Source organism: Elaeis guineensis, chromosome 14 (genome assembly GCF_000442705.2).
Source record: "Elaeis guineensis isolate ETL-2024a chromosome 14, EG11, whole genome shotgun sequence".
Taxonomy (NCBI): domain Eukaryota; kingdom Viridiplantae; phylum Streptophyta; class Magnoliopsida; order Arecales; family Arecaceae; genus Elaeis; species Elaeis guineensis.
The window spans coordinates 21,655,793-21,671,407 of record NC_026006.2 but is presented as its reverse complement, the minus strand read 5'-3'; the positions used below and the strand labels follow the sequence as shown (position 1 = coordinate 21,671,407).

Below are 15,615 nucleotides of genomic sequence, written 5' to 3'. Positions count from 1 at the left end.
GAAGTGCTGATAAAGTTGGACATGACTTCAGTTGATTGACTAGGACTTTGGAGACAATTTTAATTAGGTCATTGACCATGCTGATGGGACAGAAGTCTTTGACATGTTTGTCACCTTCTTTCTTTGGTGTTAGGAAGATGAATGAGTAGTTGAGTGGACTCAAATCCACCTCTGAGTGATGGAAGCTGTAGAAGAGGAGCATGGTGTCTGGTTTGACGATGTCCCAAAATTGTTGTTCTATGATTTACAATTAACCATTTGTTCAATGTTCCATTTTTTTTTAATTTTCTGAAAGAAACTGCAAAAAATCTTGCGAGCTTTGATTCGATCCAAGATTAGACGATATGTAAACTTCTTTATGATCTTACAACTCAGTCCCAATCCTGCGAAATTTCTTTTCAGTTAGTGGTTGGGTCATGGTTTGATTTTGAGTAATATTGTCCTCAAGTTTGTTGTAAGAAAGGAAATTCCCTGTGGATTATATGGTGTACCATGTAAAATTTATCTTGCTGAGGATTGTTATCTGAGTATATAGTTGACATTTGTAGCCCTAGGCTTACAAAAGAACTGTTTGAGATGGAATCATAATTGGTAGGTTCAGGTCTTGATTTCCAGAGGAGGAGAGGACATGTTGATTTGCTTAGCTAAAGAGTGAGACAGAGGAAACCTTGAGAAAACCTGTAATCACATCCTTAGTTGAGCTGTTTGGCCTGTTGAAGAATGTCAGCTGATTATCTTTTACGAGGGGAAAAAAAAAAGACATGCTCAGATGGGACAGAAGTAACAAATTAGTGGGTTTAAGTTGACAAATGCAAAAGCACTCTGATTCAAAAGATTGACTTCAAATGTTTGGGTTTTAGGTGAACTTTCATGTGGCTCTGACATGAAGTTGTTTAGTGGTTCTAGCTTGTTAATTTCATTTTAACCATTTATTAATATTGTCACGCCTCCAACCTAAGATCATGAGCCAGAGGTCATGGCAACCACAGTATATTCATGGAGAACTCTTCCAACAAGCATGCAAGGCATCTTACCACGATATCATAAAGCAACAATGGAATAAAATTCAAATAATTAATGTTTGACTTTAATTCAAATTACTAAATCAAATATCTTACAAAATAAAATTCTATAGTTATTTTATCATCTTCAATAAATCAAAATCTAAAATAAAAATATCAAATTTTACTTTTTTTCAAATCGAATCCTCGAGTTAAGCTAGTCTTCTGATCTGTAAAATAGTAAATTATAGAATAATAAACTAGACAGCCCAACAAGTAATGTACATTTTGGCTAGATAAATTCAGTAATTATAATATACTGAAAATAATCATGTAAGGTGCATCAATTCAAACATACAACATTAACGAAAATAAGATTCATGCGAATTCAGTTCTTTTAAATTCATTTTCGTTCACAAGTCGATTTCTTTCAAAACATCGTGTTCATCTCAACAGCCATGAACTAAATCAAAGTACCAATGCATAACTCTTCCTGGCAGGGTATCAAGTACTAGCGTTTAACCGTCCCACTTGCAGGGTATCAAAATATTAGCACACAACCTCTATTGGTAGGGTATCAGAGTACTAGCACTTAGTCACCCCACTAGTAGGGTATCAAAGGACCAGTGTTTAACCGTCCCATTGATGGAGTATCAAATTACTAGCGTTTAACCTCCAATAGTGGGGTTCGATCTATAGTCAGGCTGTGAGTCAAAATCCATCTCAAATTAATACACTTTCTTCAAAAACATGTTTTATATTCCAAATTGAATAATTTATAAAGTCATGTGACATCGAAATTAATCGGTATGATTCATATCAAATTCAGTACATTCAATCATAAATCATTGAATATTTTGAAAAAAAGGATATGTTTGGTAATTCAAAATACATGCGTCAGATTCATAAATCATGAATAATTTAATATAGAAAATATTTTATAATTTATCGATAAATCTAAAAAAGTGCAGTATTACTTACTTCACACGTACTTCAACAAATCCATATAATTTTATAATTTTTTTTTCAAAATCTTTATTTCATAGATCATATCGCAATATCTCATTATTGGATATCTTCTTGTTGAGATAACTATACTCTTAAACATAATTAAGTCTAATAATTAGAAAGGATACGAATAATTATGGGAGATATGATGAACGGTAGTCGCATCCAACAATCTGGGTCAGTCGGTCATCCAACTTCATCTAATCAAGGATCATACTAAGATTTAGATAGTTCAACAGAGATCAAGGGTGATTAAATCAATAGTATCCGACAAGAGTTAAGATGGAGGCCAACACGGTGCTCGACGATCAAAGGTTAGTTCAATAAGATTTAAAATACAATTGGCTCTATGAAAATCAAATATGTCAAATTTTATGGTATCCAGATCTGATCAAGATGGGTGTTGGCAGTGTCTGATGATCGTGGATCAGGATCTTTCACTAAGCTCAATCAAATTTCATCGAAAGAAAGTTATTTACTCGATCAATCTTAAGGAGATAAATTTTATAGAGAGAGAAACAATTCTAGAGAGAGAAGTGAGATTTTTTTAAAGGAGAAAGTAGAGAGAAACCAGAGAGAAAGGGGAGAGAGAGAGGAGAGAGGGACTCTCTTCTCTTTTTCTTTCTTTTTCTTTTTTTCCTTTTGCTTTTTCTTTTTCTTTTTCTTTCTTTCCTCTTCCTCTTTCTTTCTTCTCATGGGTTCTAGGCAAAATAGGGGACCTTTGGATCTCCATTTGTACCTAGGATCGGAGGCCACGACTGGTATGGTTGTGGCCGATGGCGGCTGGGCCATGATGATGCAGTCGGAGTTCTGTTGGAATTTCTATAGGTGCTAGTGCATGTAGATTTCAAAATTTTTCTAAATCCAAAACGCAGCGGAAAAATCAGATTAAAACACTTTTAATCTAAGCATTCATTCATCATATGAAAACATTTATGGATCTAGTTCATATGCCGAAATTAACATATATTGATTTTAGGAAGAACAAACGAAAGCCTGAAATCAATTTACATATCTGAATCGCTTTCCTTTGTGCTTCAAACCTATAACTGGGGTTGAATCCGATTCAATCCCTGGATCTGGACTTGGACGGATTTTGAATCAGCAATATAAGCATCCTGCCTCTACGGATATCTACAGGACCGATCTGAATTGTTCTCTTGGATCCTACTTGCCAGAACCAAAACCTAAATAGGCTTGAACAAAATCTGGATCGAAACAGAACCCCTTTGATGACCCTTTTAATCTTTCTTGATTTTTGAAAAAATCAGGAACCTTTCTTGATCCTTCAACTAATCAGGAAGAACAACCACCAAGAATTGGTTGTAACTAACTCTCAACAAACTTGAAAGTAAAGGGAATAAGAACCAAACAAGTGGCGCCAATAATTGACCCACTTTCTTGGATGCCGCCCACCCTCTCTATGGCTCCAAGGGAGGATGCCTAGAGAGAGTGAGGCGTGGGCTAGAGAGAGAAAGAGGAGGGAGGCGTGGCACAGTGAAAGGTGGCAGCAAGGTAGGAGGAAAGATTGATTTATAACTAAAGGGCTAGGGTCTTTTATATAGACAACTTAAGGATGTTTTAATCAAATTAGGATCCCTCATTCTAATCATATTAGAATTTTTAGTCATAATATAGTTGGACCAAATAAATGAGGTGCCACCCATTACACACCCAAAGCCACACTCTACTCTAGGCGTCCCATCATATGAGATCCTATTGAATGCACAAATCAGCTCACATGGTTCCATAAATTCTCTTCAAAGATTCTTAATCAAGAAACTCTTTCTTGATTTAATTCAAGCCATAAATTAATTATCCAACAATTAGATCTCATTGAATCAAATTCAATTAGATTCAAATTAAATGCAGGAATTGATAAAAACTCATCATATAAGTAAACCAACCATAAGAGAACTTGGGTTCACCCAGGTGCTAGCAAGGTTAACATGAACCCAATTAGATTTTTCTAAATTTATATAAATTGATGCTTCATAAGTCTAATTATAATCAATTCAGATCTTCTCCCTTTATGTGTGATCTCATAGGTTTAATTCTGTCTGGTAGTGAGAAATATCATGATCTCTATTATAGGTATCATTGAAATATCTTTCAGTGGGTCAGAATAGTTTTACTCTAACTCGACAAGGACTATTGATTCAAAATAATCTTATTGAACTCTCACAATCCACCAGTGACATTTAGCAATATGTAGTGGCAACCCAGCAGAACCGAAATAGAACTTCTAGGTGTAGTTAATGTATGATACAGTCCTTCTATCGTGAGTCCTGACTAGATGATAGGTCATGGATAACTCGTTAAACTTTATCATCAGTCATATGATAGATGTGATCAGCTAAAGTCCAATAATAATTCCAAATGAAAACTCTTTTTCATTAATCACACTGTTATGATCATAGACTTGTGGACTCAGCTTCTCAAATCTCATAGGACTACTCCTTTCTATCAAGGTCAATAGATCCCATATAGATGCACATGTTGCTCTCACAGCTCAACCAACTGAAGTCAATATCCACTACAAAAATTCATAATCGAGTTAATGTTTGTGTAGTCAAACTACAGCAATCTTACTGTGAGCAACTGTGACACTTCAGGTCAAAAGACCAGTTACACAACTATAGCATCGAGATAATCACTGACGATTGAATAGAAATCCATGTGATCTCTCGTATGATCACGCTCAGTACTAGTTGTCTCTAAATCATAGATTAGATATTCATCTACCCTAAAGAAAACAAATCGTGTGCTGGTCTATTTGGACAAATCACCGTCTCCATGATTGTTTTATAATCGGGAGCAATTTAAGAATCGATCATACATGTCTCTAATTCTCAACATTTGAGAATATGTATCGTAACATCAATTTCAAGGATGATTCAAGGATACATAACACTTGAATGGAAAAAGAAAACTTGTCCTTTATTGATTAAATCATCAATTTAAATACAAATTTGTGTCATAGAATAAAAATGTGTCAACCAACAATTGGCTTTTAGGACATACATCTAACAAGTTCACCCTCTCAGGACTGGTGATGACAATTGGCGTCGGAAAATCAAAAGGAAGGGCTGGAACTATGGAAAAACAGGGTTTGGGCATTCTTAAGAGAAATTCGGCGATTGCCGGCTGGAAAATCATGTTTTGTGGGCTAAGGAGTATGGCAAACCAAGCTAACTTAAGATTGGAGGATTCTTACCTCTTTTTCTGACGGTATTTGATCGAAATCTTTGATGAATTCGAGAAGAGAAGTTGGGTTCCTTTCGGTGAAAAATGGTGGGTGGCGGTTTCACAAGGGGCTTTGTCCCTTTAAATAAAGGTGGAGGGGGGAGGAGTTGGACTCCCTCCCGGCCTCCAATTTTGGCTCCGATCAGGGGTCTAATGGAAGAGAAGATTGGGAGTCTTCTCTCTGTTTTTTCTTTTTTTTTGTGCCGCTTCAACATTCGTGCACAGGGTTTGGTGTATCACAAATATAATGCCTTATTGGTAATTTTTTTTCTTTGCTACATCATTTCCATCTAAGGGATATAGAAAGTTCTTTCAACAGCAAACTTACATTTTTGCTATCTGTCAAGTTATTTTTGTTTTTAATTTGGTTATTAATATCATAACCTAATCTTCTTGTTGTTGCTTATATTTGACTTGTAGGCTTTGTTATTGCTTATATTTGACTTGTAGGCTTTGTTACATCCATTTCATCAAGAAAGTAAATGAAAAGAAGGGAGCTGAGGGTCTTGAAGAAACCAGGAAAGCTTTTGATTTTATGCTGAGCTATGTTGGTAAGCACAATCACTTGTGATGTTGGAATTTCTTTTTACTTTTGGAATCTCAAACCTTCTGAATTTTCACATGGCATGCATTTCTCTTTTGTTCCAAAAATTATTTATTGGGTGTTCGGTGATTGATTGCATGATCTTGATTTTCCTGAATGGAGAGATTCAACAATTAAACATATTTTCTGGACATGTCCAACTAGATTTGTTACTTGCGACATAGGCAATAATGATAAGGCTAGAATAAGGAGCAACAATTTCTGTCTGGTGAGTGTCAGCAATTGCAGTAGTTATTGGCTAATTGCAAGATGCTAAGGGAAATGATGACAAAAAAGGATTTTTTGCTTGTCCTTTATGGTTCCTGCAGGCTTCAGGGCTGGATAATTAGTTTGAGATAGCTTGTCCTTTATGGTTCCTGCAGGCCTATTTCAAGAACTAGCTTGAGATAGCTTGGATAATTAGTTTCCTTCGGGGCTGTAGCCTCCTCATCATGGTAAGCAAAAATGCTTTTAACTAGGGCAGGCCTGGTCTAAAACTATGGTAAAAAAGCCTCAAAACTTGTCACATGAAACAAAAGCAAATGGAATTCTGACATTATTTAATGTTTTGATTTGCAGGCCTTTGTAATGATTAAAATTCCTTTTAAGTGTTCTAATTATTCCCTTTTTTTGTAAATTAGGATGAATCCTTAGATTTATATTTAATAAATTTTTGGTGGATTTATATTGATGAATTTTATTTCTTTGGTAATAATCAATTCATCAGGATCTGACATCGCATCTGGACCTGTGTGGATGGATTACATTACTTTCTTGAAGTCAATGCTGGTCTGTGCAGTGTCTTGCCGGTCTCTGTTCTTCTGTCTTGTTTATGCAGCTAGAAATTGCATAGCTGTTTCATGGAATTTCAGTTATACACACATTATATGCTTTTCTAAAATCCTCTTTCAGGCTACAACAGCTCAGGAAGAGTCGCATCGCATGACTTCTGTGCGGAAAGTATACCAAAAAGCAATTGTTACTCCAACCCATCATGTGGAGCAGCTTTGGAAAGACTATGAAAATTTTGAGAACTCTGTTAGCCGCGCACTGGTAAGAAGCCTTATGAACAAGAACTTTTCACAGACACTGGTTGTTTGAACTAAAGTTGAGAGTTATATTTCCTGTAGTTCCTTTCTAAGCTGTAAGATTTCTCTTATGTCCCTTACTACCATATAGAAACTTAATTTTAAAAATACTCCAGAGCCTTTTGTTATTTTTTGGTCAACTAAAGGTAGCAAAACCACTGTTCTGTGGCATGCTATACATCTAATGTTTAATAATATTATAATTAGCTTTGCTACTTTGCTTTTCCCTTTCAGCATTACTTGTAGTCATTTTGATAGTTAAAGCATGCAGACAACCTTGCAAGTTGCAATTCCTCACCACTAATTTATTAATTCAAGCATCTGAATCTCTATGGAAATTCATGATACTCCATTCTTTAGGCAAAAGGGCTATTATCTGAATATCATCCAAAGTTTAACAGCGCCAGGGCTGTCTACAAAGAGCGGAAGAAGTATATGGATGAAATTGATTGGAATATGCTCGCTGTTCCACCAAGTGGTACCTGCAAGGTATGTTTCCTTCTATGATTTTAGAATTGATTCCCTACTCAGTGCAACATCTAAATAAAAAAAGAACTGGCTTTGTGCTGTTGTGAATGACAGTCTTGTATGTTGTTTGTTGCATGTGAGTTTTCGCATGTAGGATGCTCCTTGTGCCTATACTTGGTCATTCTGATCTACCAGGTAGTTAGGTTTAAACACTCTATTCATGATGTTACAAGATAGCGGATCAACTACCATTCTAGCTCGGTATGAGAAAACAAATCCAGTGTATATCATTCTATTTGTACCTGTACCTAGCCATTCTGATCTACCAGGTAGTTATGTTTAAACAATCCATTCATGATGTAATAAGATCGCAAATCAACTACCATGCTTGCTTGGTATGAGAAAACAAATCCAATAATCCTTTTTTGGTCCTCTTCTTCTCATGGTTGCAGTTGATGTTTGTCTTTACTGCTATCTTTTCTTGCTTTTTTCCTTGCATTGCAAAAGCATCGGATCATTACTTTGCTTATCTATCAGCTGGTAATTGGTTCAGATCACGAGCCAGTATTGCAATAAAAAGCAAAATGGTGGATGGGAGGTGTCAGATAAGATCTGATGCCTTTTAGGTATTGCATCATTTCGCAAATTTGATTCATAGAAGTGGTGTGCATGGGCAGGTGGGAAACTGCTTGATACACCAGTACCTGGGAAACCTGGGAAACAACCTGATATATGGAGACATTGGATATTTTGTGTGCCTCCCTCCTACTGCTTTGCATCCTATTGCAACTCCAGTTGGTTAGAATCTGACTTCTTCCTTCCAGCTGACATCTGTATTTGATGTTTCTTCTTTCAACCCAAAAGACATAGACCTCATTTCTTAATCAGATTAAGTACAGATCGCACAAGACTGGGCATTATCCACCCTGATGACATGACATGACCAAAAATAGTTCATGATGTCAATTTCTGTCCTAGAAGAGTTGATACACGAGTTGTGTATTAAGTTCAAGCATTGATCCAACATCCTAGACATAAAACCAGTTTGGTTTAGGTGCAGGTCAGGTTATGACATTGATGCCTGGCATCAATAACTGACCTGATATGACCCAAGTTTTCAATTGATGCATGTAAAAAAAAACAGCTCGTCTTTCACCTATGTCATTAGCTTTGTTGGCCAAGCAATTAACTTCAGTTAGGACTTTAAACAGAAGACAAACAAGTACCTATTCAGCCAACTAATGCCGACTAAACTTCAATTGACTGTCCCTATTTTCAAGCTATTTAATGTTCTTTTAGGACTACACAAAACAAGTGATTATTGTTTAAAATTTGGGCATCCGAAGATCCTTAAAACAATTCGTCAAAAATTAACCACGATAAATCACATCTCAATCTGCAAATATCTTATCTAAAAGAGACTCATTTGGATGACTTTTAAGACCCAAAAGAAGGCATGGTCAGAATCTTTCTTGGCTAGTTTTCTTTGACCAGTAATGAATGGCCATAGTGCTTTGTCCGGCTGGTGCTCTGCCATTCATTGCACTGGTTATGACTCCCTTGCCTCTTTTCATCTCATCCTTCTATCAAATATAAATATGCAGTGAGGCTGTCTTTGGTTCAGGAATAAGAAGTGGAAAAGGGACAGCTTTTCCTTCTGGAATGGTTAGTCCTCCTTTTTCTATGGCTGAAATTTCTAATCATTGCTGGAATAACTCTAGGGCTAAGGTTAGTTTTGTCCAATAAAAAAGTAGGAATAAAAAAGCCCTTATTCCAGAAATATGCTATTGCAGACGACTTTTGGAATTGTTATTCTCAGGCTGCACTGGTTTATATGGAGTTCCTATTCTTTAAAAATGAGTTTGGCCAGAGTAAGGCCTATCTGTTGTCTTGTTCCATCTTATTTCCTGAGGCCTAAGTGTTTTTCCAGAGAGCAAGTTCCATTCAGCTGCATAGAATTGTAGACATCAGATATTTACTCATACCAAGATAATTATTTTCATATATATATATATATATATTTAATGGATTTAAGCATCCAACGTTTCTTAGTTGGACTTAAGATGGGTTTTTCTTGTAAGGTATTGTTGGTTTCTCCTGAAATGCTACTCTTAACCAAGATATGAAACTTGCAAACAATTTTAATTCTAGGTAAAATTCATGCATCCACTAATTGTATACCTGCAGGAAGAGCAGCAATGTATGGCGTGGAAAAGGCTCTTGGCATTTGAGGAGTAAGTGATTTCATATACTTGTCTTCCTTGAGTATACACACACACACCCAGAATACATGTATGCATGCATGTATAAATACATGTATGGGAAGCTAATAAAAAAGTGAGGACGAATAAACAGAGGTTTTTTTCAATCAACAAGCGAGTCAGAGGCAGATCACATGTATATTTGTCTTCTTCTAAATACAATGCAAATGCCTACAGTCCAGCCCTCAATGCCTTCCATGCAACTCTTTTTCTTGAATTTTCACTTTCTCCCTTAAAATGTGTCATAACCTAGGAGATAATTTTTAGCAAAAACCAGTTATGCAAAATCTGTCTTTGAAAGTTTGCTTTTGGGATGTTTATCATTGGATCATGTCATACTGGATCATGTCATACTTTAAAAATCAGTGCTTTTTGATACATGTAAATACATCAATAACTCAAGGTGTGTTTTGTTTTTTTTTTTTAAAGTGCTATATGTTGTAGATAAAGCAGGATCTTGGTTTTGGCTGTTTCTTGATAAGAGGTTGTTTCTTGAATCCTTTATTTTATCTATCCATATTTCTGATAGGGAGTGACCCAAATGGCTGAAAAGCAGCCTCCTTGTTATGTAAGATAATGACCTTTATTCGCTAGTCTTCCTGCAACTGGCTTATGGAATCAAAGCTTATGGCCTGATTGATTAATGTGGAAGCTTTTTATGCCTTCTGTTCTTGAAGGTTTGTTTCAATGCTAATCATGGTACCTGCTGTTTTTGTGGGCTAACATATGGTATTTTGAAATGTGGGGCCAATGTTCCTAGATTATATTTTGGACCTGGAAGAGTTGAAATCATGAGTTGCAGACCTTGATGCTTGTACCTAAAGAATTGAAAGATTTTCTATAGGATCTGTAACCACTGAAATTTTGACCTGCACATTACTGTAACTTGAAATCAAACCTATGCAATGTATGACAATGAATTTGCCTTCATCAGGTTTTACTTATCATTAAATGGTGAGAATATTCAGTGGCATGAATAAAGCATCATAGATAGATTGGGGATGAACAGCATGCTATGCCTATTTTTCTAAGAGCAGAAGACCGTATATCCTATGTCAACATGAGCTTCTTTAAGAGCCTTCTCAACCTTTGTTAGATTCTTTAATTGAGTGGGAAAAATATTCCCAAAAAGTACTTTGGATAGTCCATATCTTTATCAATGCCAAAACTCCAAATTCTTGTCATATGTAGCTTCTTTAAACCTTAGTATGGTACAGTACGATTAGTATGCATCGGTACCGACCAGTACGATAAATCTTGGTATGTGGATGCTCTTGAGAGAGGGAATATGTAGTTGATTATGATTTAGAGTCACCATCGACTGTTTTAAAGGCCTAAAAATTGGAAAATGTTTCTTGATGTAAATTGTTGGATGAGGCATGGGTTGGCATTAGAGGCTAGGTAAGGGCTGATGGTGGAGTGGAAGGCTTAGGACTCCCTTGGTGTCCCGAAAAGGATTCAAACTTGTACTAACCATCTTGATGGGTGGGGGGCTAGGATCAATTAGCGATTGGGTCGCTTGAAGTGTCATTCATTGAAGGTTTATTGGAAATTGGAAGCATGGCTTCCAAACCCTACCTTGCTTTGGTGGCTTCTCACTAGGGCTTAGGATCCCCTTGGTGTATTGAAGAAGGATTCAGGCTTGTACTAACCATCTTGATGGGTGGGGGGTTGGGATTAACTAGCAATTGTTGCTTGAAGTGTCGTTCGTTGAAGGTTTATGGGAAACTAGAAGCATGGCTTCTGTTGGGGGGAAATTTGTCATCCAGACTGAAGACATGAACTAATGGAAAGGCAGGTGATGTGATATGCAAGATCGATGGCACAACATCATCAGGGATGGAAGTATTCAATCCCAAAGGAATATGTGTTTCTCTTGTACCATAAAAGAACCGTCTGAAGGCATTCTGCTCATAACTTGGGATCTCCTGATCTTAGCTTCGGCCCCTGACGATCCTGCACTCCTAGTGATCTCCTTGAGAAGAACACCCAAGATCAGCCGATTCTAACTTTGGCCTCATCTCGACTTCGGCATCAAGCCTGTCTCAGTCTCCATAGTAGCTGACATCCAATATCTATCCAATGTCTGCATACAGCGGGACACCTGAACTGGTCGATCTCTGATTTTAGCCACAGGTATACTTTAGCCCTCATCGATTTTTATCTCTTGGAGTGTAGTTAGCTCCAACCGCCTCTTTCCTTCAGCATCCGTCTCCATTGGACCATATCGAAGTCTTAACGAGAGAAGCTGGTCCAATCCAACCTACATCCTCATTTCAAAATTCAAAAATGCCCGCGACATTTAGTTGGCTCCAGAATAGATAAGGCAGATGTAACCATTCGATCTTGAAAATTCCAGTCGAAAATTCCGCCATATCATGTCTAACTCGACCACGTAACCTGCCCAAAATGGTCTGTTAGCTGTTGCCTACGAAAAGACCTCCAGAGACCCTTAAGGTACATGCGAACAATCTTTTTCTGCACTCATTTGTTTTTCCTGGTTTCTGACTTGTGTCGGAGGATCTCCGTCGGAGCCAACTTCAACTAGGACTTATCTTGTAGGTATCTCTTTCGGGAGGATGCATCACTACTCCAGTCTTTCCAATCGAGTCTCAGATTTCAGCGGCAACAGATTAGTATTAGAGGAAGGGCCTTTTAACCCGATTGTGAGTAAAAGATCAAGACCATGGCCCTGTGTAGGACGTCTTCTTGACTATCGGCTGCCGCTGCAACCTCTTAACTAACGGAGAACGTGGCCAACTAGTAGCCCCAAGTGCAACCTTGGGAGGCTCCCCCTTCTGGTGGTGGCCGTCAGCACAGAACAGTTCCACCTGCTTTTCAGCAGGTGCAAATCCTGATCATCGCCGTCTAGGTTGAAGGGAAGGAAAACTATTTTTCTTCGGATAGCCCAGATTGCATCTAAATTTTTTTTATTAATTTACATGAATAAGGATCAAATCTTTGCCTGATTAGCAGCAGAACCAAAGATCAAATCTCCAAAAATCTGAAACAATCCTTCGCGGAGGCCTGAAAGTGCAGACTCTCTACTTTGCATACATGCCAGATGCTGCAGGAAAGTGAGATGAACTCCGATCAAATCACCTTTACAACTCAATCAAACGAGGGAGGAGAGGTGCTGGTGTGACACCTCACACCAGCAAGGAGAACACCCACAGGAGGGCCCACGGCAAGGGAGGAGGGGCGGCACCAAAGGGGAGAGGCCCTATCTCCCTTTTTTTCTTCTCTCAATTTGATTTGTTTGCTATCATTCATAGGTAGAGACCTTCTCTATTCATAGATGAATTCCATAACCCAATAAGTATGGGACTCCTGACTCAAACATACTTTGAATCAGTCCAATACTTATGAAAGGACTCCTATATGAGATATAATTGCCATCATATATGACAATCATATTGCACCCAATCCCTCACCCACATGGGATGCCCACAATGAGGAAGCTTCCAGGTGTTGGTCGGCCCATAAGAGGGGATTCTCAGTGCAAGTAGGATTTCTCATATCTCATCTAAAATGGATCCGATTCGAATCCAATTCGAAGTTGGTTCGAAACAATTTCGAAAGGCCGTTAATCCCAAACTCTTTAGGACTTTTGTACCAAATCTAACTTGAAATTTTGGACCCAATCAAACCTAATTAATTCAGATCTAATTTAGAATTAATTAGCACTTAAATTCAATCTTTCATATGCTCTATGAATCATAGATCAGAAACTGTTCATCCCCAGGATCGAACCTGAATCTCATGTGTAGTGCTAGCTAGACATAGTCAACTCTTCAATCCCGTTTGACCCATAACTTAATTCTCAATCAAGTTAGTTTATATATTCAATCAAGTCAAATACTTTCAAATTGGATACATAAATATAGGCCAATATTTTTCTACGGTGTGTGACTTGTGTGTGTGACTCCATAGATTCAAACATTAAGTCGGTAGCACAGGAAACGATTCCTGCACTAATTGAGATACTTTCTAGCAATGGTTTCTGACATTCAGATAGATCGAATTATCGCAAAAGAATATTCCAGAATTCATACACATAGTTACCACATAATTCATCTTTTTGACCCTAAATACTCTAGAATGGTCTCAGTTTAACTGTCAACCGAGATTGCTTCATCCACATTGTATTTTAACTTTTCAAATCCATCTCATGGATTATCCTGATCAAGGTGCTAAATTGAAATATAGCGATACATCAACTCCAATAATCTGGAGGGGTCAATCTCATTTTGATCCACACACAGATTTTGCAAGTACTTGACTGTATCTAGTAGCTTTCCGTCACTGTATTAGAAATCCAGATAGTCCGGCATCAAAGCACAGTGAGTTGCTTGCAAGTCACTATGGCGATCTCAGGTCTGAAAGACACTTATATCCATGTGCTTCGCGAGCAGTTCTTGACAGCAGAACGCTCAGCTGGTGAGTCACCTATTTAGTGATGATATATTCCTATATCTCATCTGTATGCCATACAATGTCATCACACTCTTTGGTTAAGAGGACAACGAACCCATATGGCACACGACCTCCACTCAATAAACGTCACCGTCCTGTAATGATGTATCATTTGGTCGCGAACATATTTAAGAAATATATGATAAATCCTCTCTTTATCGTGTACTAATATAGTTCTAAGGGCTTCATCACAGTACAAGAGTTTAAAAAAGATGTAACTTTGTGATGAAAAATATCAGAATAATTATTATTTATTAATCAATAATTTATATACAAAGATGAACTTAATCGTCACACGATTGATTTTAGGACACAATTTCCAACAACTCTTACTTGGACTAAAGTCAATCGGGACAGTATCTTATGCCTATCTTCCATTTGAGGTCATTGAACTCTTTGATCCCGAGAGCTTTAGTGAAAGGGTCGGTTTGGTTCTCTTTTCCATCGATGTTTTGAAGCTCGACGTCATCTCGGTTCATGATTTCTCGTATTAGGTGATAGCGGCACAGAATATATTACAGCATCCGATGCAGCATTGTATTCTGCTTCGCATACAGAATCGGTCACAGTATGTTACTTGAAACTCTTCTAGCAAATAGCTCCTCCATTCAGAGTAAATACGTAGCCCGACATGCTTCTGCTGTCATCACAATCTGACTGAAAATTGAAATCAGTATATCCCATAAGTTTCAAATTGGTGTCTTCATAGATAAGCCATTAGTCTTTAGTATTTCTCAAATGCTTAAGAATTGCTTTTGCAATCTTCCAATGCTTCTCATCCGGATCAGATTGATACCTACTCACTACCCTTAGTGAATAGGCCATATCCGGCCTCGTACATATCATAGCATACATGATAGATCCCACTGTCAAAGCATATGGTATTCTACTCATACGCTCTCTCTCCTCAGGAGTTGTCGTACAATCCTTCTTGGAAAGAGTAATTCCATGGTCTATCGGAAGATAGCTTTTTTTGAAATTATCCATGTTGAACCGCTTCAACAAGGTATCGATGTATGTGGATTGGGACAATCCAAATAATTTTCTAGATCTATCCCTATAGATCATTTTTAGGTTGTAGGATGTTTCTTTCAAGTCTTTCATGGAGAACTGATGATAACCATAGCTTCATATTCTACAAAGTCGGGATGTCATTTCTTAATAATAGTATATCATCCACATACAATACAAGGAAGATGACTCCAGAATCGGAAGCTCACTTGTAGACGTAAGGCTCTTCTCCGTTCCTAATGAAGCCATACATTTTGATCACCTTATCAAAATGCATGTTCCAACTCCTAGATGCTTGCTTAAGTCTATAAATAGACTTATTCAGCTTGCACACTTTCGACTCATCTATGGATGTGAATCCTTCAGGTCGTATTATATACACCTCTTCTTCTAGTTCTCCGTTAAGGAAAGCTGTTTTGACATCCATTTGCCAGATCTCATAATCTAAGTGTGTAGCGATAGTAAACATAATC

At 37.4% G+C, this 15,615-nt stretch overlaps 1 protein-coding gene across 6 annotated transcripts in view; it reads left to right on the top strand.

The window, feature by feature from the left end:
- The window catches only part of LOC105034445 (cleavage stimulation factor subunit 77), a 126,854-nt gene that overhangs the window by 5,110 nt on the left and 106,129 nt on the right, over positions 1 to 15,615 (top strand). For all 6 annotated transcript variants that reach the window (XM_010909621.4, XM_029261636.2, XM_010909622.2 and 3 more), the window contains exons 5-9: positions 5,706 to 5,806; positions 6,566 to 6,627; positions 6,751 to 6,891; positions 7,287 to 7,415; positions 9,582 to 9,628. In XM_010909621.4, coding sequence (XP_010907923.1) covers positions 5,706 to 5,806; positions 6,566 to 6,627; positions 6,751 to 6,891; positions 7,287 to 7,415; positions 9,582 to 9,628 — 480 coding nt within the window. The remainder of the gene's footprint in view (positions 1 to 5,705; positions 5,807 to 6,565; positions 6,628 to 6,750; positions 6,892 to 7,286; positions 7,416 to 9,581; positions 9,629 to 15,615) is intronic.